Source organism: Mixophyes fleayi, chromosome 4 (assembly GCF_038048845.1).
Source record: "Mixophyes fleayi isolate aMixFle1 chromosome 4, aMixFle1.hap1, whole genome shotgun sequence".
In the NCBI taxonomy this organism is placed as follows: Eukaryota; Metazoa; Chordata; class Amphibia; order Anura; family Limnodynastidae; genus Mixophyes; species Mixophyes fleayi.
The window spans coordinates 248,980,696-249,006,925 of record NC_134405.1 but is presented as its reverse complement, the minus strand read 5'-3'; the positions used below and the strand labels follow the sequence as shown (position 1 = coordinate 249,006,925).

General features: G+C 40.1%; 1 protein-coding gene across 2 annotated transcripts in view; it reads right to left on the bottom strand.

Moving 5' to 3' along the window:
* Positions 1-1,424: 1,424 nt before the first annotated feature.
* Positions 1,425-26,230, bottom strand: part of SH3PXD2B (SH3 and PX domains 2B) — a 146,796-nt gene continuing 121,990 nt past the window's right edge. The window contains exons 6-14 of one of the 2 annotated variants that reach the window (XM_075209626.1): positions 23,044-23,069; positions 14,852-14,986; positions 13,347-13,451; positions 12,773-12,856; positions 11,999-12,116; positions 11,068-11,267; positions 9,293-9,342; positions 7,505-7,630; positions 1,425-5,200 (exon numbers count right to left, since the gene is read on the bottom strand). In XM_075209626.1, the coding sequence (XP_075065727.1) occupies positions 3,695-5,200; positions 7,505-7,630; positions 9,293-9,342; positions 11,068-11,267; positions 11,999-12,116; positions 12,773-12,856; positions 13,347-13,451; positions 14,852-14,986; positions 23,044-23,069 (2,350 nt within the window). In that variant the 3' untranslated portion in view covers positions 1,425-3,694. The remainder of the gene's footprint in view (positions 5,201-7,504; positions 7,631-9,292; positions 9,343-11,067; positions 11,268-11,998; positions 12,117-12,772; positions 12,857-13,346; positions 13,452-14,851; positions 14,987-23,043; positions 23,070-26,230) is intronic. The other variant, XM_075209627.1, reaches the window with a different exon arrangement.

Sequence of the window (26,230 nt, the reverse complement as noted above, 5' to 3'; positions counted from 1 at the left end):
GGACTTCTTGTCACAGGCTCCACATATTCTGTTATGGGTATTACAGGTCTTCTTCCCTTCTACAGGCTCAATAAACATACTGAAAATGTGGATGTATAAGAATCCTACCTAATTCTACTCCATAATATCAAGTATCATTCTAGCAGGTTCCAGATCCATGCTGCAGGATGTGTACTTAAGATTCATGGGTACTATATTTCCAGTCAAGCTAAAACAGATTTCAAAAGCTGCTGGCGCCTTTCCTAATACCGGTGACTCTGGAAAGGACGTCAGCTGCTCTGGAACACACTGCCCAAAAAATATGTCACAGGAATCCAACATCACTTCCAGATCAAAAGATGGTGGGATTACTGCCACAGGAGCTACAACTATCCAAGTTGGTCTGCCAAACCTGGTGCGACATAAGGACTCTTTGGTTTTTCAGCGGGATCATTTAGGTAAACCTGATCAATGAAATCAAATGAATCATTACCACTCCCTTGCGCAGCTATGAAGAGGCAGGTAAAAGTCAAGTGATGAAAGAAGGAGTGACATAATATACCGTCTAGAGTGCCTACTTTCTGTCTTTACTGATCAGAAAAACCTGGAAAGTCTCAGGTGTTGGATTGATTTTATAAGGTACATGGCATGGGACACAGGCGCACTGCTTTGCATGTCTACTCTGCTAACCAATACCAGTGATGTTCATACACAGAGGACTGAAGGTTACAAGCTTAAGAATTCAGAGAAGGGGGAGAAGAGTATAGGCCAAGTACAATAAAGACGTGTTCTCATGAACATGATGAAGGTACACCTTAACACAGACACCTCTCAGGACGGATATCTCTTGCGGGTGCTTGTGGAAACACATGCACTGATGATGAGGAGGAGAACCCCTCCTACTTACTATACTCCATTAGTTAGGCTGCTATATGATATGAAGTCAAGACAGTTCATTCATTTCCTTAGGACTGCAGCAAGAAAGAAGATTCCCATTTGATTCATAAAGAGAAAACAGATGTTTTCATTTAATTTGTACTTTTTTTTTATTTGTGTCTGTATTTAATTATATTTTACATGGTCAGAGCGACTTTCGTTAGTTGTTACCGTTTATTTATATAGCGCTGTTCATATTACGCAGCCCTGTCAAGTTAATATGTAATCATCCACATCAGTTATGTTAATATTATGTGACATATTCTGCTAAGAGAGAACCTTGCAATTTATACATGGCACCTTCAGAGCTCTTCAAGAACTTGCCTGTCAAACCCTAAGTTAGAAGTTTACAGGCTTGGGATGGACAATTTTATCACACGGCAATGAATATATGATATAAAGCTTTACTGCCACCAAGTGGAGAAATGGAGTAACACAGTAACATGAATCCGTTAGTTCGTTTGATTTTTGGCAAAGTTCCGGGCAATAAATGAATATAAAACACAAAGTGAAATTTAAAATAAAAGCTTTATTGTCATAGTACAGGTGACATGACACCAATGGCAGAATATCTTGACATTTGAAGGTATAATGTATAGAAATGAGTTTGCATAGTTGCAAGTTATATTAAAGGTGAGCCACATAATTCTTTATGATGGACAGTTAGTTAATGTAAATAGAAGAAATGTCAATAACTAGTTATAAAAAGTCTACTTCTTTGGTGTCTTCATTGCAGCCAAGTGGGACACACTTTTTCTTTTTACAAAATGAGCATGCATTATCAAGGCCCAATGATGGGGACTGAAAGAAAAATCTCTGTGGATCCATCACAGTTAGGGTAAAGAGCATGAAAATAATTTGGTTTAGCTCATGGAATTGTGGTTTGATCACACCACATTTAACAAGGTTTATAGCCAAACTGGCAGTTAGAAAGGCACCATCACACATAATTACAACCCTAGATGAAGAATAACATTGCAAAATAACTAGTTATCTCACATGATATACATGGAAATGTGTTCATTGGACAAAGGACCAGTGGATCTTGATGCTGTTGTATGGCACCATAGAATAATCAGATAGAAAATAGATTGACATAAAAAGGATGGTTGTGTGATACATATAATTAGAGTATTTAGACAAAGCTACTGGTAACATGCAGAAGAGGATTCAACCTCTTCCTTTGTAAAGCAACACATCAGTTTATATAATACTGCACGGATACAATATAGTACAATGAAAAATGTGCAATGTGCGCATGTGTTTTGCCTTGTTGATGTTTTAATGTACATCAAAGTACACAAGACAAAAAACAAGAGGCAGAACTGTTACATGGTTGTAAATAGACGTCCAGATCACAGTTCTAGAGCAGTTATAGGCAGTGGCAAAAGACACGGAGCACGGCTCCTTCATTTGAAAAAAATATATATATCAATGTTTGTAACATTTAAGAATAACACACCTTAAATATATCCCTTCCATGATAGATTTTAATTTTGTTAGAAATAAACGGACTCAGAGTTGCTATATTCAAATATATTCAAAGAGAGCTCCAGCTGCATGACATATAGGTTCCTGCTGGGAACACATTGTTGTATAGTTACTGTAGGTTAGAGACAAGCAATGGCAGCCATTGTCTGATTTAGTTCATTGACTTCCAGCAGTACAGATACTGAACCTTTCCAGGGGAAACAAGGAACAATGTTCTAGGCAGGAAATCTTTACTACAACTGTGTGTGGTTTCTCATATTTATTTAATCTTTCTTTCCATCTTCCCGCCAGTAGTGGTCTAGGCTGTAGTGGTCTAGAAAATTGCATGCATATGCAGCTGCTATTTTGGTTAAAACAGAGGTTAAAGTTTATAAGCATCTACATTTTCAACATGTATTCATTGCAGCAGTTGAATGTGAACTGCATTAATTTTAACACAGATAAATCATAAAAAGACTTTTTCCGGGGAAGAAATCATTCAATTAATTTAATTGGAATGATGTGGCTGTGCCCAGATGGACATTGAGAGTGCAAAAGGAGATATGCACCTGTAAGCTTAATTCCAGCTAGTGCAGTAACATATGCAATTTTGTTTTCATATGTTTTAACCCAGGGGTATGAAACCTGTTGGTCAGGATGCCAATTGGGGTCCTAGAATTTGTTTTTGGAGTCCACCGTCTATCAGATATGCAATGCATTATATTGGGAACCTACCCTTTTGGTACTCCCAGAGCAATGGCACTCTGATACTTGGGTTTGCAGGTCAAAAATGGTTGATAAATCACTGTGGTAACCCATAATCTATGCATCAAACTATGTTGGTACAGTCAGTTTTATTCCCACGAGTTTTAAAAACAAAAAAAGAATAGTAAATGCCCCCAACGTTGTACTATACTGCCAAGATCATTATATCACTGTCAACAGTGGCTAAAATGTTATTTAAAAAAAAGAAAAACAACGTGTACTGCAGCCAAATATGGAGAACTCTTCCATGTTTCAGCCACAAGCAAGCCCCCAAAGAAAATAATTTTAAGTCCATTTCTAGCCCCTAGGATTCAGTAACATTCTTGGGAACTATAGCTCATTAAAATGGTCTGATACCACCTAAAACTGCCCTACCCCTCGTTTAACAATCAAGCTGTTTTCTTGTTTTTCTAAAGAAGTGAATAAAAAATGGAATGTATTAAACAAAAAGCAGGGTTTTATGTAAAAAAAAACTATAAATAAATGGACTAATTAAATAGACATGAACTGGGAGACTATTGAACTGTGAAAACTAAGCGGGCCATTATGGCTTCTTTCTTAGATAATTGGAAGGTATCCAGCCCTCCCAAAATGGGCCTCCACTAAGAACCCTACAGAACCACCAGCCACTGGAGCTTTTCTCCTGAACCTCAAATACTGTCCCTTCTTTAAAGCTGCTGGTATCCTCATCTCCATCAAAATCGGCAATGGCCACATAATAGGAATCTTTGGGTACCTCAGAAAGAGGTGCTGAAGGTAGCGATTTTTCTACCTGCCTTGGTGCCTGTACCTTTGGAACAAAGCTATTTCTTACCTTGGAGTCATCAGTGTTTGATGAAGGAAGGTACGGTTTGGCTTTTGGTGGAACTAGTATTGGTCTATTTGTCACAAAATCAGAATTCTCTTTTTGCTGTGTTGCTGGCCCCTCATTTGCTTCACTGGAAGCAAACACTTTCTTGGGAGGAGGGGGTCTTCTTGGTGGGACTACAGGCCTCTGGGGTGGATCTCTTGCAGCCTTTGTTTCAATGTCAGCAGTCCTCACAGGTACAGGTAGTGCTTTAGATGGTGGTTCTCTAGGAATTTCATTGTCTTGTTTGTACGGATGTCTTGGATCTGGTTTATCAAGGGGTCTGCCAGCAGCCCCAAGACAAGGTGCAGTATACAATGGAGCATCACTCGCTCCACTGCCTACACAAAACTCCTGCTCTGTTGCTTTATCTAACGATTTGGCAGCAGGTTTGAGTCTGCTTCTCAAGTTTGAAATATCAACCTTATCATCAGTACTGACTTCAGATTTAGCTGTAGCTAGTGGTTTGGGCCTAACCTGTGGTTTGGACTTCTGAAATGGGTTTGGGACCATCATCTCTGGCTTTTCTGAAGGCAGATCAGATTTGGGTTTGTTGGTGACAGGCTTAAGCACTGGTTTTTTCAGCTCTTTGGGTGACACTTTGTGCCCACACTCCAGACCCATTTCATTTTTTAGTTGAAACATTTTGCTTTTGTCATTTTTTAGCTCTGGTTTCTTGACCTCTTTTGGGGGGAACTGTCTTTGTGGGCTAGTTGTGATCATGCTGGCTGGTGGCTTTGGCGGGGGAGCACGAAGCTGTGGCATACTTGGTCGCTCAGCAACATCATCTGTTTTCAACATGGATTCCCTTCTTGGAGGTAGACTTGGCTTCTCCTCCCCATCGTCCAACGCTGCCTCATCATACACACTATTTAACATTTGTTCTTTGCTATCCAAAGGAGTACTTTTAAAGCTTTGATCTTTATTCTTCCAATCCTTTGACCACTTTGCTACAGTATCTGTGCCATTTTGTGGTGGTTCAGGGAGAGGCCTACAAGGCCCAGGGGTTTCTTCAGCAGAGGTGAGCTCTCCAGAAGCATTTGCCAAGCACAACTGGGCCATTTCATTGGGTAAAGGGGCCAAAAAGTTGGGTCTTAAAGCACTGCTAGTTTTCTTGTACTTGTCAATAAAGGTAGCCGGGGCCCAGCCCTCTTTATCATCAATCTGAATGTACCACCAGCCGCTATGGTTCTTCTCAATTACCTAGCAGGAAACAAACAGTAATGATTTATACAGTACAGTAAAAAAGATTACTACCACAGTCCGGTTTTAAAAGCTTCTATCCAAACAAGTGACAGCATATAAAAGCACAGTAGAAGAAAACAAAAAAAGTTTTTTACAAGACATTTTATTAAAGCCAAAACACTGACAATAGTGTTAAGTAGTGTATAAAGTATCTACCAGCCAAGGGCGGTCTACTTTGAGGCATACAGAGGCAGCAGTCTCAGACAGCAGATTCACGGGGTTGGGTGACTTATGAGAATTGCTATTCTCTTGCTGGAAACCAGATAAAGCAGTGGACTCCATCTTGCTGGACATTTATATTCTATAGTGTTCACTACATATTTGTGTAAGTGACGAAAGAGATGTAATTTCAGTTGGTCGCAGAATTATTAGGCCACCCCAATTCCCCGGTTTGTGTACAATACAGATCAGAAGTAACAAGAGTTGCAATGTTTGCAAATCTAATTATTATTGGATATACATTTAAATACAGAAAAGTGGACATCTTTCTTTTTAACTATCCATACATTTAAGATAAATGGCTTGTGATTAGAACTAATCCCTCCATTTGCTCATATCTACACTGGAGTTTACTTTGTGCTACAAATGAAAGACAAATGCCAGTGAAACTACATGTCAAACACACAATTGAGAATCTGGAGGTGATTGTGGGTTGTCTAGGCTTTCCAAATGCATTCACTTGTGGTTAAGTGCAAGTGAATGGAGCAGGCAGCTTTCAAAAAAATGCAACACTATCACTATGCTATCAAACACAAGAAAAATAGTAAGTGGGCATCAGGTCACTGGAATCAATGGTCTCCAGACTCTTTCATGTCTTCATGTACTAGCATTAAACTTGCTAGTACAATGCATGAAATTTACGGCAGTGGCCATAAGGGCTTAGTTGCAGATACAACTTAGTTACTCCACACCAAACAGTGGAAGACCAAAATGTTCTGCATGAGCAATATACAGTATTTAATACCAAAAAAAAATTAAATAAATAAAAATTAAATAAATATATTCTTGATCTTTTTACAAATACAGGAGTCTCGCAGGTGTATTTCTGACAAATTTCCGGTTACAGTATCTTGTCAAATAAATATGTTCCAACTGCGCTCGCGAAGTGTTAATGAAGAAAAGGGGTGAATATTGCAGCAGAATAAATAAAACACATCACATATACCTCTTCTTTTTGAGGTATATCCTGACATACGTGGACATGTGTGGATTTCTGGATTGATCCCTAATCGGTTTATACTCCATTGACAGCAATTCCAAATCCTGCAAGTGTTTTTTCAGAGACGTTGTGTGTTTTTTTGTGGACTCAGAGCCAAGGATTTTTTGCTCTTTTTGGTTATTTTCTCTATTCAGACTAATTTACAGTTCATTCTATGGTATGCATTGATACACCACCTTTATTTTTGTCATATCCAGCCCTTGTATGTGATGTGTTTTATTTATTCTGCTGCAATATTCACCCCTTTTCTTCATTAACACTTCGCGAGCGCAGTTGGAACATATTTATTTGTACTGTATCTACAAGGAGGGATTCCTTGGTTCCCCCGCTGCTGCGAGTGTGTCACCTAGTCTGGCATTGAGCGCATATGTATATCTATTGTACAGTATCTTGTCAAGCCTGAGTCTGTGATTCCTGTAATTGGAAGTACAAGTTGGCAAATATTAACAGACTATTAGTGACATATCCACAGTTGGTGCAAGATGTGCAGTACACTTGGGCCCATGAGTCAATGGGGCACAAGGCTGCAGCCAGTTATTATAGAATATGGGAAAGAGGAACCCGGAGCCCAGTTCTGGCCAGCCTGGACTTAGCCGGTCCGTTCTGGCCTATAGAGGGCCAACCCTGGTATAGTGGTCCTTCCTGGAAGCTGGCTCTTCCCCAGGGATCAGCCCCCTATCCTGAATGGCTTAGCAATATGTCTGTCTTTCAGCCTTGGGCAAGTTGCCTAAGCTGACAGACATGGTACATATCTAGTTGGGGCAGGGTCCTTCCCTCCTGTTTCTCATGTCACCCCTCTCCTGCTCTCCACTAGGGCCAGCCTCCATCCACCCTTAAGCACACATGGGGACCATATATGAGAGAGAAATGGGTGATAGGAGAGAGTCAATGAGAGAGTAAAGTGCAACAGACCACATTAAATGAGAGGGGAAGGGACAAGCAGGCAAGGGTGGTGTGGATCCCAGTCTAGTATACAGTTTGATACAAAGAAAACTTAAAACTTAATCAAGCTCTTACGGTATATTTAATAAAGAAACTCTCACCTCAACCTTCAGTCCTGCCTGGAAGCTGATGCCATCAGGAATGGTAGTCTGGAAGTCTGCAATAGTGTAATACTCTTCTTCAACATGAGGAGGCGTAGGAGGCTTTGGGAGATTTAGTCCTCTGGGCTGTTGTATCAAGTTAGCAAACAAGACAACACATACATCAAAAAGACCAATAAAACATGTAGACAAATCTTATGTATTGACATACTTGCACTGCAACAAATAAAAATGTAATATTCCTTAGGGATCATTGCACATGGGCAATTAGTGTCCTACTAAGCTATGTCTGCATTCCAAATAAAACAAGGACAGTGCTTTATTTTACCCATGTGTAGTTTATTTCCACACATGCTATTGTGCAACAATAATACATATCACTCACGTCAGAGATTATTGATGCTTTGTAGGGATCCTAATTCAAAGCAGTGAAAGCATTCTATTTTGCATTAGAAAATGCAATAATTATATGTCACAGGAATATATTCCACATTCACTTATTTGTTTCCTCTGAGATATAATCTGTTAAACATGGTTTAAAAATGTGTCTGACTACCTCCCCTGAGGATGTCCTACACTTGGCTGGACACAACAACCCAGAAATCATAGAACACGATGATGGATAGTATTAAACGCTATACTTTTATAACATTACATACCTGTGAACATTGGGGCAGTGGATGAGCCCTATATTATCCTAGGATATTATTTATGTAGTTAGGACGTAATGCATTAGATGTCATTGTTTTGTATCATTTTTATACAAAATTTGGCAGGGCAGGGTGTAAAAACCAAAGAAACCCTCCCCCCACTATTAAAGAGGCTGTGTCCATATATTTCACCATCATAGAAACTGCACTGTGTTTCAAAGGGTTGCATACGGTTTACCGATTTCGAGAACTCCGACAAGGTTGACACCTACAAAAAAATCCAACTGGCTAAAAAAACAAATAGCATAAAAACAGACCTACCTGAATACCGAAGCTCCAGATGGCAGTGACATGCTGACAGCCAGTGATTCTGTATACCCAGCTGTCCGGCACTTCAGTGTGATGTCAGCGCGACATAGATGTAGGTTAATTTAAAGCGGCAATGTGTGGACCCCGCAGGTTAAGTGTTTAAACACTTAATCTGCGACTACATTGATTGAAGTCGCATTGACGTCACACTGAAGTGCTGGACAGCTGGGTGTTCAGAATCACTGGCTGTCAGCATGCTGGTGCCATCGGTCATTCAGGTAGGTCTGTTTTTATTCCATTTGTTTCTATAGCCAGTTGGATTTTTTTTTGTAGGTGTCAACCTTGTCGGAGTTCTCGTAATTGGTAAAACGATTACCACCGGTTTCAAAGGGCGATTTAATGTCTGTGTTGTATTTTTATTATTTGGGTGGGGGAAGGGGGCTTACAAGGTGGAATTCTAATGGCACAACCACTGGATGCATGAATATTCATTGGGCACCTAGAAATAATATAATACGACTCTTGTGTATAGTCACTATCTCAGAGGGAGGAGCAAAGAATACTGTCCTGAGCTGATTCTCCTGCATTGACAGATCCTTATAACACAGGGTGCACAATCATCACGTCTGAGGCTCTAAAATGGAGCTGAAGAGGAAAACTCAGAAATGTTAATACTATGTGCTCAGTGTATTTCTATATGAATAATAAAGTGACAGCTCATGTTTAAAAATAGAAAATTAATTAATATGTCAAAGAGGAAAATTAGTCTATTTAATGAAAAACAAAAATGCTGAACAACAATAACACAGGGTCACAAAAAGACACTTACAATAGTAAGATCCCGGCGAGGAGGTGGTCTCTGTCTCATCGTAGGAGATTCTGCAGGAACAGAAAGACACTTTTGTATTTTTGGAATAAAATAATAGGATAAGTTGTTACTGGCTAGTGATGGGGTGTAGCAAAGCGTTAGATACCAATCCTTAGGTGCTGTGACTACCCGACTCGCGCGTGTGTGTGTGTGTGTGTGTGTGTGTGTGTGTGTGTGTGTGTGTGTGTGTGTGTGTTTATATACACCAATTAGCCACAACATTAAAACCACTGACGAGTGAAGTGAATAACATTGATTATCTCATTACAGTGGCACCTGTCAAGGAGTGGGATATATTAGGCAGCAAGTGAACAGTCAGTTTTTGAAACTGATGTGTCCTATGGAGGGAAAAAAATAAAGACAGGCGTAAGGATCTGAACGACTTTGACAAGGGCCAAATTGTGATGGCTAGATGACTGGGTCAGAGCATCTCCAAAATGGAAGGTCTTGTGGGGTGTTCCAAGTATGCAGTGGGTAATAGCTAAAAAAAAAGTGGTCCAAGGACGGACAAGCGGTGAACCAGCGGCAGAATCATGGCGCCCAAGCATGGGGAGCGAAAGCTAGCCCGCTTGGTCCAAATCCACAGAAGAGCTAATGTAGCACAAATTGCTGAATAAGTTAATGCTGGCTATGATAGAAATGTGTCAGAGCACAAAGTACATCGCAGTTTGCTGCATATGGGGCTGCATAGCCGCAGACCTGTCAGAGTGCCCATGCTAACCCCAGTCCACCGCTGAATGCACCTACATTGGGCATGTGAGTGCCAGACCTGGACCACGGAGCAACTGAAGAAGGTGGCCTAGATTGATGAATCTTGTTTTCTTTTACATCATGTGGATGGTCGATTGAGTGCGCGTTGTTTACCTGGGGAAGAGATGGCACCAGGATGCACTCTAGGAAGACGGCAAGCAGATGGAGGCAGTGTGATGCTCTGGGTAATGTTCTGCTAGGAAACCTTGGGTCCTGGCTTTCATGTAGATGTTACTTTGACATGTACCACCTACCTAAACATTGTTGCAGACAGAGTACACCCCTTCATGGCAACTGTATTCCCTGATGGCAGTGGCCTCTTTCAACAGTATAATGCACCGTGCCACACTGCAAAAATTGTTCAGGAATGGTTTGAGGAACATGACAAAGAGTTCAAGGTGTTGACTTGGCCTTCAAATTCCACAGCTCTCAATCCAATCAAATATCTGTGAGATGTGCTGTAAAATTAAGTCAGAGCCATGGAGGCTGCACCTTGCAACTTACAGGACTTAAAGGATCTGCTGCTAACGTTTTGCTGTCAGGTACCACAGGACACCTTCAGATGTCTTGCGGAGTCCATGCCTCGAGGGGTAAGAGTTGTTTTGACAGCATAAGTGGGACCTATACAATATTAGGCAGAAGGATTTAATGTTGTGGCTTATTGGTGTAGGTACATAGTTCAATCTTGCATACTGCATATTCTTCTTGCATCTCCCAAAAACTAATGCCTGCAATCATTGCTGAGGAATAGAACCACTCTTACATGCCTAATAAAAACATGTTTTACCCTTATGTCATCAGAAGATCCAGCGCCAGTATAACAGATCTGGGAAGACACTGAGATCTAAATATTGTACTTCCAGAGATGAAATTGATACATGACATAATTATTTTTGCCCTATTACTCCAGAGAGCAATGCATTAGGTTCAGCATGTGGTTTTTTCTTCATAACTAGGCATGTACTAATGTAATTCAGGAGTCTCACTTCTTTTAAAGTCTGTGAAAGGAACCTGGCGACCAGGAAGGTCCCTATCTCGACCAGCATAATTTTGCTGCCTGGACATCCCATCCAAGTCTAGAGCACTGGAATTGGCACTGGATCCTGAAGCCAGCTTTTGAGCTAGCAGGTCCCCGCTGACTTTCTTTAGATAGGATGCTGGGGCCCAGCCCTCTGCACCTTTGTACCTGCAATAAGACAAGCCAATTAACATACTGTCTCCTATTTATCAAATCCACAACTGAGGCTAATGCGAGAACCTCACAAATATGCAACCATTGAGAATCATTTAAAGGGGATATATCACCTTTTCTTACATAGTGTATTTAGCAGAGATCTTCAACAATGAGCAATTTTGAGAAACCTGTTTAGAGGCCAAGGGGCAAATCCAATTAGCCGCGATGTTCTGCAGAACATCGTGGCTGTGCACCTTTATAGTTAATATGGAACAAATATCTGCTCATTTTTCCTCGCTCCTCTATAGGGAGAGAGGAAAAATTAGCGGATATTTATGTAACAATATCCGCAGCAAAGTGTCTCCAGAATGGGCGCAAGACACTTTGTGGTTAATTGAATCTACCCAGAAATTTGTGCTAAATTGTACTGGCCAATTGGTATTTTTTACAAGCCAAATAGTTGCTGCATTTTATACTGGTTGATTTGGGTCTGTTTACTGGTCACATGAATGTTGAAAAGGATAAAAATATGGTCAGGAGCTTCGTTCACAGCTGGCCCCGGATGCCAGGACATGCTGGCGATTGTAGTTCTACATCCCCTAAATTAAGTTTCAAACATAGTTTTAAAATTCAAAGATAATTTTTCTTTTGTTGCAAAGTGCATTAGCACATGATTTAATGATAGATTCCACTTTATAAATGGCCTTACATACATTGATGGAAAAAAAAAAAAAACCCCATACCTGATTTTCCACCATCCCTCTAGATTCTTCTGAATGACCTCTACTATGGCTCCTTTGTCCAGAGTGATTTCATCCTGATCTCTTGCTGTGTATGGGTAGATGACACTGTATTTTTCCTCTGGTTAAATAAAAAAAAAAGAAAAGATAAATACTTTTATAAAACACATCCCACCTCTCGTAAAATAACTTTTTGCATGGATTTTTGTTTACCCAATTAACATTAATTGCTGTATTTCATCCAATTTAAGAAGAGGGGTAGCAAACCACTGGTTTCAAACTGTATGCAAGCTAGCATTCCAATAAAATACAACAGAATTTCCATACTAATGTTTTGGAATTGCACATGTAGCAGTGTAGAGGGAAACCATTTTCAGTCTACTTTGCAGCATAATTCTTTCTGAACGAGGATCTTGAATATACCATATTCAAATTTTGTAGAGTAGAAAGAGTGAACAGGAAAATAGCTTCCCCCAATTACTGAAAAAGTGCAATTTGAAAAATATTTTGGCTATATATTTCTCTTTAGGAACATACAAATACAAAACCACAATCCATGGACACGTTAAAACTTGTAGTCTGGATAATAGATTAAAACCTGCTTCTCATTGAATCTTGTTCACTATGAAAAACATCCCTAGGCATGCAGTTATAATATTTCAATTGCTATTAAAGTAAAATTCCGTGCAAGTCATGCAAACACCATTGGTTCAGATTCATGCAAACAGCAGCAGACGCAGACAGTAAAGAGAGACAATAAAACAAGCCACTCTGCACCTGGACCCCATCCACTGGTGTACAAGTCCCCAAGAGTCCGTCGGCGGCCGACATGCCTAGGCAAGGACCAGTATCTCCATGGGGCTGGGAGCATGTTGGAAAGCAGGAAGTGACAAAACAGGAAATGAGGAGCTGTCATAGTTCTCCAAATAACCGCTCTCTTAATGGGGTCGTTTTAGGTATCCAAGTTTGTAGATATTCGAACATTATAATTCTCTTCCCTTTTTAACATTTTTCTGGCACAATATTTCTAATAAATGTCCTTGAAGTGCAGAGTAAGACACAACACACACACATATATATAGTACACAGAGTAGTAAGACATGTTTAGACACCGTAGCAGAACTTACAGCACCATGACACACTGAGACACATACACAAAGCTGTGATGACAGACAACAAAATCCTACACTTTTTTTCCCTTTTTATCTGGAAAACTCATTAAAAGATCATCATTATCAGCATGAAATGGTTGTGTTTTTCCAGTATCCATGCACTGCCCTATTAATGTTGTGTGGTGTGTATTAGGCTGGATGACGTGATGGGATGAGAGAAACTGGTGCTTTATCCTCACCTTCTTCAGGCTGAATAGTGAAGTCATCCTGTCCCCCATCTTGAGCCTCTAAACAAGTAGCAGGTACCCAGCCCTGCTCATCTGCAGTGCTCACAAACCACCAGCCTGAAACCAACAAATACCAGTCTTTATAATGGCTTCCTACAAATAATCTGCTTATTAAGTACACAGCAAAACATTGAATAACAATATATTTTTACTGTGTTATTGAAGACGGAATAATCTTATTTTCTTTCCTAGTGACTCCTAGGCGTATTCTGGGGAGCAGCCAAAAATGCTAAGAATCCAGACAGAAAAAAAAGAAAAGAGTTTTCTAATTATCTATACATTCTTCTTCCCTAAGCTACAAAGGCAGCAAGCATCTGTTATAGAATCAATTCTGGGTCTGAACGGAATATCACTTGTATTAAGTGGCTCCCAGTGAAAGGTAATAATGAGAAAATAAAAGGCTAAAGCTTTAAGATAAAGGTAATTTAGATATGTTTTTATCATAACCATCTCTTCCTCACTTTTCATAATTAATTCTCTTTAATTTAAAATGTAAAGAAAAAAAAGCTAAATCAAAAAGTGTCCCAGCATCAGAAGACACCAACACTTCTTTCCAGTTCTTCATATGTGTAGTGCAAACTAACAAAAAACAGGGCAGGAACGTGGAGGTGCACTTTAATTGGATAGATACGAGGCAAGATTGAATATACACACCTTGTTTTTATAAAGCTAATCCTCATTTGACCATTGTTTCCTATTTTCCTACCTTCTACACAGGGATCCTACATGCGTTTTGTTGTAGATTTACAACATGTGGTGAATATGTATGTGCACATGTACGTGTATTTATGTCCACCCACATGTACGTATGTATTGGTGTGATGTACATTACATCTGTAAATTATTAAGGATATTAGGAATCCCCACAATATTTATGTGACCAAGAAATTTGTATTCTCTAGCTTATTTACTGTCCATATAAGTCACAGAAGGAAATACACATATGGAGCATGGGCTTAACAGCCAAACCGTGCTATTAAGCATCATGCCGATTGCACTTAAATTCACCCCGCTACCATTGAAATACAATGGGTGTGTGCACGCAAGACAGTTTGGGCGCACTCAAGGAGTCATTAGATCACAACATATCTAAAAGACATTTGCTCAATCTATATTGTATTTTTTCAATCATAAGATGCACCGTCTGCCCCTCCCCCCCCAAAAAAAAATAATCAGTGGGGGGAGGGGGGAATTGTCCTACATCTTACGGTACCAACAAACCCTACAATGCCGCCATTATTGCAAACAAGATGACGTCCAAAGTTTATCCGTCCTGACAAAGAAGCAGTTATAAGGCAATGAAACATTGGGGGCTTTTTGGATCAAGAAAACTGGCAACATTTGAAAGTCCACATTGTTATTGTCGCTGGACGATATCTTGGATTTCGCACACACACAAGAGCTCTGAATAGTGTGTGCGCTCACTGCTAATCATCTAATTAGAAACGTATTCTTACCAGACTCATTTTTCTCTATGATATCCACCACTTGCCCAACACCCAGGCTGATTTCTGAACTCTCCTGTTTGTCATATGCTGCAACCACCACATACTGATCCAGGTTAAAAGCATCAGCTGATGCGGAATCTCCACCTGCCCAAAATGACAAATAAGTCAATGTAAATTATTGATGATAATGATACCCTCATAATATCATAGTTACAGTGACACCAAGAGCAATATTGTGCCATTTGCACTGGTAATTACAATATCTAATATGCACTGCATACATGCAGGAACATATATGCAATTTTATAATACACAAGTGACACTATAAACTTGTATTACATAAAAACTAACATTTCATTTATACCTTACCATTATTGCTACCACTCCAGTATTTATTTAAAAACTATGTGTATTATAAAGGTAGAGTGCACATAAGGGACTAATTCATCAAGGTGCACACTGAGCGCAACATGCGTTTGTTTTAAAATGCACGAAGCTCGTATATACGACCGACTGAACTCAATAAGGAGTGGATCAGAAGATATGTGCTCTGATTAATTCGGGTGTAGGTCTGCTCAGCTCTACTACACAAGACACTGCAGGATACGCTCAATACCATAATAATAAATTATTTTGCAAAAAAACACACACAAATTTTTTAAATTAATGTCACCTGTTATAATATAGGCAATAACGATAAAACAGTAAAAGGAAAAAAAAGATATTGTTTTTTATACATATTTTTTTCCCCATGAAATACATTTATTAGGATGTTCTTAATGTCTACTGAACATACTTTTACAGCTGCTCCTGATTGCCAACAGACGTTATAGCATGCATACGGGACCGTCATCACTAGTAATCAGGACTTAGACTAGCCCTGTAGCTGGAGCAAGAGATATGCCAGAAAAACAAGTGCCTTAGAGACAGCCAGAGCTGGAATCAGACGTGACTGCCTGTGCTCCTTTTTGGCGTAGCCTTACTACATACTGACTATGGACAAAAGCCACTTCCCCGTCTCGTTCCCTCTTGGAAATCGTAAGCTATAGTAAGTGTCCATTGCATAAATAGGTGAAATGAATGTTGCTGTGTTTAGTTCAATATGGTCTGGTTCTGGGCATGCACAGATTAAATTTGCAGATTATACGCACAAAATCATCATTTACGTTCCTTGATGAATCAGGCCCAAGGTGTGCACTATAGCATAGTGCATATAATGTATATATTACAGAAACTTGAAAGCCCCACTGCATTCCTGTGATAAAAAAGTACTGTCTGTGAACTTGTCACAGAACTCCTCAGAGTTCTAATTTACAGTTGGGGGTACATTATCCCATATATATGCAATTGTACTACAGGGGAACGTTGCCACATGTAAGGATCAGGGACTCTTGTATATAATGGTCAGCTGCTCACATTTTTCTCATCAGTAATATCAGAGCTGCCGCCAAGATGAAGGTTCAAGAAGGTGCAATATTAAGAATATTTCTACATAAACATGTATGACAGTACAGTCACATAGTTATTACATTTAGTCACAGCTAGAGGGCAACAGAGCACAAGAAGTGCAGCACTCAAAAGTTTCACATCTGTTAGCAGAAAGAAAGGTTTTTGTGCTCAATAAATCTGGTGGTTTAAGTACAAAAAAAAAAAAATCACAGAACAATATAAAATAGTTATTAGAGATAGTAACATCTTAATTTAACAAATTCAAAATTACTGTAGGAAATTAAATATGTATATGAAGTTGATAAGGAATTTAGTATATATAGGAACATAGGATATTTGATTGCATATTCTGTGTATAGTAGTTCACTTGATTGTACTATGAATCTTTTTAAAGTACAAATAACATATACTTTCAGTGTGGGTATATCGGAAACACTTATCATATATGCCCATGGCAATACATTTGTTCATAGAAGGCTAATATAGTGTAAAAAGTCTATCAAACTCTAGAAATAAACTTTCATTTGCACACCACTTTTATCTTTATCTGGTAGAAATGAACATTCATAAAAGAACAGCCAGGTAAAAAAAAAGGAAAACATTGTGATACACTGCTCATTAAAAGCAGCATACCCTATTCTCTGCATAAGGTTTACCATGTATCTTAACAGTATGTGTTTTGCCAACATCCTCTCATCCACCTCGTATTGAAACTAGACGCAGTGTAAGATGATCTACAAATATACATGTATCATGGATTTTATTTTCCAGCTTCTTTGCACAGTATAAGCAAATATATTATTCATGACTGCATACTAAAGTAGGAACTACGTACCGAGTGCCAGAGAAAATGGCACATTCCACCATTATACTGTTTGCATCAAAGACTATGATAGTGTTCTTATAGTAGCAAATTTCCAGAAATGGCTTGAACACTACAGCCCATTACCATACCTCCCGACTTTCTAAAATGGGAAATAGAGGCACCTCCCAATCTGTAGAGGGTGTATAACCCATTATGAGGCTTTTATTGAGGCACACAAGCTGAATGATGGCATGCTATTTAGACAGGTGAATCTAATTACACAGTACACCTTTGCCATTACTACCTACATTAAAGATTTAAAAATAAATGTACAAACTGCAAACACACAATTTTGATGTTGCAGCATCCAGAAGTTTAAAACATTTTGCAATATGTTAGAGTGCCATCTGAACCATCATATAGCACCAACTAAAGAGTATGCCAAGCATTTCACCCGATAAAAGAACCAGCAAGTGCTGACTGATTAGCTGTAAGAGTGCACACTTATGGCAAAGGTGAATGTTGTTTAGATCCTTTTCTTGTGGTCCATTGGGGGACACCGGAACATTGGGGTATAGAGTGCAGTCAGGAGCAAGGGCAATTTAAATATTTGAATTTGAATTGTAGCTTCTACCCTGTGTCAGCCGGAGTGCACACCAGTTACTTTTTAACCAAGTTCACAGGACAGAGAAGGGGAAACACAACAAAAAGAGGAGAGCAATTATGTTCTCAAACAACACCAAACAGACAAAGAGAACTAGAGTGTAAAAGGAGGGCATCTGGAGAAAAGGATTTAATGCATGTATACAATTCCATTTTTTCACGTATCCAATTGAGGGACACTGGAACATTGGGGACATTCCAAAGCAACCCTTATGGGTGGGTACACTCCGCAGAGGTGGTGCGAAGCACCTTCCTTCCAAAACTAGCACCCTTAGATGCAAATACATAAGATCTATAGAATCTGGTAAATGTGTGAACCGAGGACCAGGTCATAGCCCAATACAGCTGCTCAGCCACGGTCCCATCCCGTGCCACTCATGAGGCCTCCAACCACCTAGCGGAATGAGCCCTGAGAATTTCTGGTACAGGTTGCCCTGCTCATCTATAAGCCTGACGGACTACTGATCTAATCCATGATCCATCTCACAACAGATTCCTTGGCCAACCTATTTTATGGGCCTCATAGAGAACCAAAAGAGTCTTTGTCTTGTGAATCTTTCATGTCCTATGAACACAAATACTCGAAACCTTGACCAAATCAAGAGACGGAAGAGAGCCCTCTTTTTCTGGAGATCTACAGTAGACCAAGGCCTGAATCTCTATATGTTGGATAAGGTGAAAGTTTGAAACCACATTAGGCTGAAAGGAAGGCCTGGTATGAAGGACTGCCCTATCCTTATGGAATATAAGAAGAGGACACTTGCAGGGCAAAATTGCCAGCTTGAAACTCTTCTAACAGTAGACATAGCTAAAGGGAAAACAGTTTTCCAAGTCAAAAATTTTAAGTCCATGTTCAAATAAAGAATGTTGTGGAAAAGTGTAAGGAGGATGTACGTGCAGCACACCCTGTAAAAATGTGTTAACATCTAGCTACAAGGCCAATCTTGTTTGCAAGAAGACAGAGATAGTTGACATCTGAAATTTAATGGAGCTAAGGCTCAACTCGACGTTCAGCCCACCCTGTAAGAACACAAGGAGCCTGGGCACTGGAAAAGAAGAGTTAGAAAACCCCTTCCTTTTGCACAAGGCAATATAATTCATCCACATACATTGGTAATTTTTGGCCAAAACTGGTTCCCTTGCACTGAGCATGGTTTGGATCACACTGTCGGGCAAAACCCTTTGCTTTGAGAATCAAGGCTTCTGCAGCCAACACTTTAAAGCTAGACCCTGTAAACCTTAATGCAGAAAGTCCCTAAGAAGTCTGGCCTGAGAGGCAGATGCCACGACTGAACTGCAGACATGGTGAGGATGTCAGTGTACCAGGCTCTTTGCAGCCAATCTTGAGCTAGAAGAATGACCTGGAACCCCTCTCTTTTCACTTTTGAATCCTCGGAAGCATTGCTACTTGAGGAAATAGGTAATCGGTAAATTAGATGAATTTGCCATTGGACTGACCTAGCAAATTAAAATCAATAGGTGTTCTGCATTTATGGGCGCTTGCCTTCAGTCACTCTATTGTAACAAAAGATAAATGATTTTATCAAAGTTAAACATAAGAAATATTTATAAATGACATCAAAATGTCCAAAACAAAAAATAAAAGCAGTTGTGTCTTTGTTAATGTTGAAATCTTCATAAGTAAAAGTCAGTTGATTCCTCAGGTGTATATGTAACAAAAAGAGAACCAGAATATAGTGTATCAGGTTTTATTTCCAAATAATGGGGGTTTTAATATACAGTGGTGAAACTACATGGGTGGATTGACATATCATTTACTAAGACCATCCTTTGTTCTTTGCCCTTGAACAAAATGCTCCACCTTGTGGTTCAACCGAGATGTCATCATATTGGGCTGGCTCCACAATCTGGAGAAAGACATCTGTGTGAAGAGACCATCTCCCTGGATGAACAGTCTGTCTGCTCAGAAAGTCTGCCTCCAGTCCTTTATCCCTGGGAAGGAAACTGCCATAATGGCCTGAACATTTCTTTCCACCCAACAAATGATCCTGTTTATCTCGTTTGCATGGTGAGGTGAATTCTTTTGCCTTCCTAGAGGATGAGGTATCCCAAGGCCATGGCACTGTCCAACTGTATCTTCACGGACCTTCCCTGCAAATAAATATTCCGAGCTGATTACTGCACAGAACACTGCTCGCAATTGAAACACGTTTACCAGGAGTACCGACGCAGAGACCCTGAAAGCGGGCAAGAAGGAGGACAGGGTGGTGTCCACTCCCATATGGAAAAAGGCGACCTTTGCTGAAGTTCTCCTTCCTCAGCCACCAAAGGAAAGAATGACACAAGGTTTGGGAAAGGTGAATTGCTTGGCTGGAAAGAAAAAGGCGAGATTTGTTCCACTTCAAGATAAGTTCTAATTGGAACGCTCTTGCATAGAACTTAACAAACTGAACTGCCTCGAATGATGAGACCATTCTGCTCAGTACCCTCATGCAGAAATGTTCAGAAGTCTGTCAGTGAGTGACTTTACTATACTCCAAAAGGACAGAATGGAAAGAACATCCTCTGTTTTTGGGTGTCGAAGAAAAGACCCAGAAAGATAATCCATTTTGACTGTGTCAATTTGGACTTTTTGAGACTGAGAATTAACCCATGTGATTCTAAAGTCTACAGTCTCCGGCACATGGGCCAGAAGCACAGTTGGTGATTTTGCCTTGATCAACAGATCGTCCCAGTAGGGTATAATTTTAGTTCCCTGGATCACAGCAAAGATGCCTTGACTGCCATGATCTTGGTGAAAACCCTAACTACCACTCTCATAGACTCCATCTTGAATTGGTCTACCGAGAGCTTGGTGTTTCAAAATAGGCCTGAACTAACCACCAGGTTTTTGAATCAAGAAAAGGTTTGAGTAAAACACCAAAGACACCAAACACCAAAGACACCTGGTGCTCTGGAACCAGAACGACTACCCCTTAAGAAATCAGAGATTGAATGCTTCTCACATTGCAAGAGGTTTTGTCTTGTCTGGGGGAAACCACTTGGTAATTGTCTCCAAGATACATTATAGATACCCACAGGCTATAGACATTGTAACGAACCAAAACTGCTGAATCAGTTATCCTATTTTGAAATCAGTCTGACATCTAGAAGCAAATACGTTGTGGCTCCTTGAATTTGCTCCAGTAAAAGCAGCACATCCGGGTCAGCTATCAAGCCTTCTGACAGCTGTTCTGACTGCCTCTTCACAGCCCATGCTGCGGAAAAATTGGGTAGCAAAAAGGCCCCTGCAGCTACAAAAATGGGCTTAAGGATCCTTTTATCTTATGGTCAGCGCCAGGCTTAATGTTCGTCACATTGGGAATGCGAATAGCAGTCGTCTTGGGCAACCTAGCTACTGAGACATCCACCTTGGTAGGCATTTCCCATTCAATTATTTCATCAACAGAAAGAGGATAACAATTCTGCAGCTTACAGGACACCTGGAATTTATGGTCTAGAGTGGTCCAAACCTTGCCAAGCAAATCATCCAGCTGGGAAGAAATAAAATATACCATTCTCTAAGCTGTCCTTTTGAATAGGGAAGTTTCAGAAGGATCCAGAACCTCTGTATGTTGGATGTTCAATACCTGGGTCACAGCCGAGATTATCCACCTCTTGTTAGCTATAAGGATCTTCTTCCAAGTATTAGGAACCCTATAAATCCAAACCCAACGCTAAGTCAGAATCTGACTCATGACCACAATGGGGGAAAAAAAAAACAGAATTCTGTTTGCAAGAAGGTGAATAGAGTTACAGAATCCAACAGAGGAGGGAAATCTGACTAATCGCTGAACAGAAGTCACAAGACTTCTTGCCCATGCAGGCTCTTCCTGAGATGCCCACACGGAACCCACAAGCCTGTGGCTATTTACAACAAAAGGGGACATATGTGCAAAAGAACCTTCCTCAGAACCTGAGAAGAACTCCTCTTACAAGAATGGGTGACCTGAGCAATCTTAACAATGGAGCTGGTTAAAGACTTAGCCCAGGTCAGTTCTGCCACATTGGTACCAGAGTTCCCAGGCATACACAGCACATGATCCTCAAACTGGCAGGCTGTGCATCCACATCTGAAAAGTGCCAGAGGTAATTTAACTTGGCATCTACAACAATTTACAGAAGACACCTTCACAGCCCGCTCTGTAAGAATTTCAATTGTCTGAGATAGCAGATAGGCAAGGTTATAAAAATACAATAAGCAGAACACAAACAAAAGAAAGAAGGTCAATCTGCCAACAGTGCCAAGCCCAGAAAATCATAGTAAAAAATAAAAAACAATAGCAGGAAAACAGTTTGGATGTGGTTTCTGAGTTATTTTTAACTTTAAGAATAACTCAAACTACCTCCAAACTATAACTCACGGCACCAGTATTATAGAAGGGGAGAGCTGGATTGGAGAGGTCAGCTACTTTTGACATGCTTTAATCTCAGTGAAAGAGCATGACAAGGAGGAGGTGCTAAGTTCACCTTATAAAAGCAAAAAAAAAAACAAAAAAAAAACCACCCTCCTGGACCCAGCACCAAGATGGCTGTGTCCTAAAAGATGGACTCCTCAGACCAAACTATTGCCTTGCAGGGGCTTTCTACGAAAGTAAAACCTACCTGACCTGGCCTCCACTAACATAAAAGACTGTAATTCCTAGCAATAAAAGAAACAGCCCCGAGATCTGCAGCAGCTTTAGTCAATATATCTGGGAGAGGTTCTTACCTACCTCAGGGAACTCTCCAGTTAGCGGTGGTGCAGCGACTGCCTCCTGCATTGCTTTTTTTTCCCATCCCCTTTAATCTCAAGCTGATTATCATATAAAACTCTACATTATATCTTTTCAGGTGTGCTTTGCTAAATCACCACCTCATTGTGCAGTTCACACAAAACACAAAAGCCCTACTCATACCACCAGTGATCATTTCATCCGGGGATAGAAATATGCAAGATTTTATAGCCATAGGTGTAGGATCTATTATCTAGAATGGGTCCAGCTAATATGTTTTACATCATTTGAAGCATTATGCTTAAAATATTGTAAATTACTTTTAAAAAACTACCCATTTTCCCCTAACACTATTTTACATGCATTTTTTAGAGCTTTTCTTTATTGTTATTCATATATCTCCAACTCAGCATGAGCACCAATGAGTGTAGGAGGAAGCACTCAATGATCTTGTCAATTGCAGAAATGTATTACTTTTTTCCTTGCTTGATTTCAGACCTTTCTGGGAAAAGGTTTCTGGATAAAAGATCCCATATATGTATTAGCTAAAACATTTGTCAGAGCCTTACCCAGCTTCTTCCTCCCAATGGGTTCTCTGAAAAAAAACAGAAAAAAAAATACAATTAGCTGTATAGATGGAAACCTCAAACTTGAACTACAGGCTGCAATGTTTCAGTGTTCATCTTATATCTCTGAATGTTAACTTAGATAAATAAGGTACAATTAGTATTAGGTAGTGAAGTTAAAAAGAAAGGGAGGCTTGTTGGGAGCTCTTTTGGCAAAAATGTTAGCGAAGCCATACAGCAATAGTATTTATTGTTTAATATTGTGAGCTTGTGCACGTAAGGGGGTCACTTTATATGGCGTGCCACTTAGCTGAACTTTAACCTCTTGCCTTGACACTCTTCCTGAATTAAAGAAGAGGAAACAGGTTTAAAGATCAGAAGATAGCTCACATGGGGGTCATCAGCTAACAATATAGTCCATCTTTTCAGATCAAATTTAATTAGAACGGATTTTGATTATTTACCATTGGGCCACACACTGTATCATGATTGGGCAGTTTGGTTTGAACTGACCAAGCAAAATCTAAACATATGCGGGCAGCTTAGCACCAACGCTATTTTCAACTTGGAAGCAGGTGGCTTTTTCTCATGAATCACATTTCCAACCATTATTCTCGCTTTATATATTACCAAATAAATGTTAAGAAAAATGTAACTGCTGAATGCTTAAAATATATCTTTTTTATCCTAGGGTGAACGTTCAAACGCAAAGTAGACGTAAATAAATCATAGTGTCATTTCAGATTTCAGTCATGGAGATTGAGATCACTTAAAATAAAAAAGGTTTCATGTTTTCTCACATGGTTTGTCTGTTTGAACACCAAGCACTGTTAGTAATTAGGGATGTCAATCATAATGATATTGGTAAGGGAACAGGAGCAAGCTGGGCTGGAGGGCGTCTGCCCCCCGGGCCAGTCCCATAGTGGGCTACCGTGGGCTGGGTCACTGGCCCACCTGCATTTTTGTTCCCTTTAAAATAAGTTGCTGAGTCGAGTCTTGTCCTCCAGGCTAAGATTTGCCAGCCCTCTCCTGAAAGTGAGCAAGTCATCCTCCTATCAATCACCTATGCCACACTTTTCTAACCTATATTATTTAACAAGTTCGATTTGTGAAATTTGTCTCATACAAGTGTATTAAACACATGTATTATGTGTAGAGATGGGCGGGCTCGGTTCCCGAGATCCGAATTCATCCGAATTTAGCCTATCCGAGTACCGAGCCGAGCACGCTCGGTACTCTCCCGCCCATTCGGATTCGAAATCGAGACAAAACGTCATCGTATTCGTATTTCTGAGCTCAGTTCTCGCGAGATTTGAAAATTATAAATACCAGCCTCCACAGCAATCCATCGCCATTTGACAGAGGGTGAGAGCAGGGTTAGGTCACACTGGCTAGATCAGCGCAGGGACAGATCAGTATTTGGACACATTATTTTTTGTATGCAATATCATTGTAATCTTAATACCAGTTGTTACAGCAGTAAGAGGAGGGTTTTTTTTGTGCAGTTTCTGGCACTCCAAGTGCTTTTGGGGTGTCCCCCATTCTTTTGCATTAATATTTCTGGCTGTCAAAAGTCCTATTTGTCAGCAGTCTCAAAAAATAATTTTTAGCACTCCCAAGTGCTTTTGGGGTGTCCCCCATTCTTTTGCATTAATTTTTCTGGCTGTCAAAAGTCATATTTGTCAGCAGTATCTAAAACAATTTGTAGAACTACAAGTGCTTTGGGCTCATAATGGATTCAAAGTAGTCCACATATGAGCAGAATGAGCAACCAGGCTCTGTCACCAGTCCTGATGGTAGTGTTCCCAGTACGTCATCTGGGAAAGGCGATGTCAAACTACACAGTCTTTTGAAATCAGTCAAAAAAACACACACCCAAATTTTTTTTTACCGCGTTAAAGCGAAAAAGAAATGTAACTGAGGAAAAGTTAAGTGCCGATAAAAAAAAAAAAATTGCCAACATGCCATTCTACACACGCAGTGGCAAAGAGAGAATGAGGCCTTCACCTTTCTCTGTTAGTGGCAGATCCAAAAATGTTACCGAGCCTACAAGTGGTGCACTACTGTTACGCGTCAAAGCCGAGCTGCAAGATAACAGTAAGGCATTAGAGGATAATGTTTGCTCTAAATCACAAATTAAACCAATCCCTGTGGAGAGTCCATCCAACAGTGGTATGTGTAATCGTGAGCATTCTGTTAGTGTACCCATAAAGAGGGGCCCTTTCAGCAGTTCTGCTGATGTGTGCCTGAACAGCCCGAGTGTAGCCGGTGATACACCAAGTGATGATGACACTTTGTCTTTAGAAGAGGATGTGAGGGAGATTTGGGTATCCGACGAGGGCGCTGATGAAGATGCGGTTGATTGTGTAAGTCCTGCACCAGAGGCAGCAGTGTGGCACCAGTGGCAGCAGTTCTGGCACGTGAGGTTCTGCCACCAATTTGCACTTTCCAAACACAAGCAGAGATGACGCAGGTGGCAGACCACAACAGTTTGACATCTGGGCTGGTTTGAAGGATTTGACAAAAAAAAATGTGTGACCTTGCCCATAACTGCAACCAATCCTACTATTAACATGCAAAGGATGGTGGAGGGCCTAGCAGGGATTAAACTGTATTTTTCCTAATTTGCACTAATACGGTTTGGGTGTAATATACACCCAAAGTCGAGTGCTCAATTGCTAAGAGTCATTGATGAAGAGGAAGACAAGCAGGCTTGTCTGTAGAATTTGCAGGCAAACTCATCTGCATCACCACTGGGTGTCTTGGGAAAGCAATTTTTTGTACAACAAGCAGTTGCCTGAGAAACTGAAGGAGAAGACGTCTCAACAAGATGTCGATAGGTCTTGGATCCTTGCGAAGCAAATTAAGTATTTCGTCCACAATTAAAATATAGTTAGCACATTTACTTTGTTTTATGTCACACGTTAAATTTCTATAGCTCCTTGTGAAAATGTATTAAGGCAATCACTTGACTCAAGCTAACCGTGTCTGCACTCTCTTCACAGGTGACTACTTCGCTGGACGAAAGTACATTCTACTCAAATGCTAGTCTTCTTGCAGCTGCTGCATTCTCCTACATGCTGTTGCAGAAAACTGAAATTGCCCCCAAATTTTTCCGGACACAAACAGCATCCCCTGCATGTCATTTTTTAAAAGTTCTGTAACACCAAGTTGATTGTGTGTGCAAAAC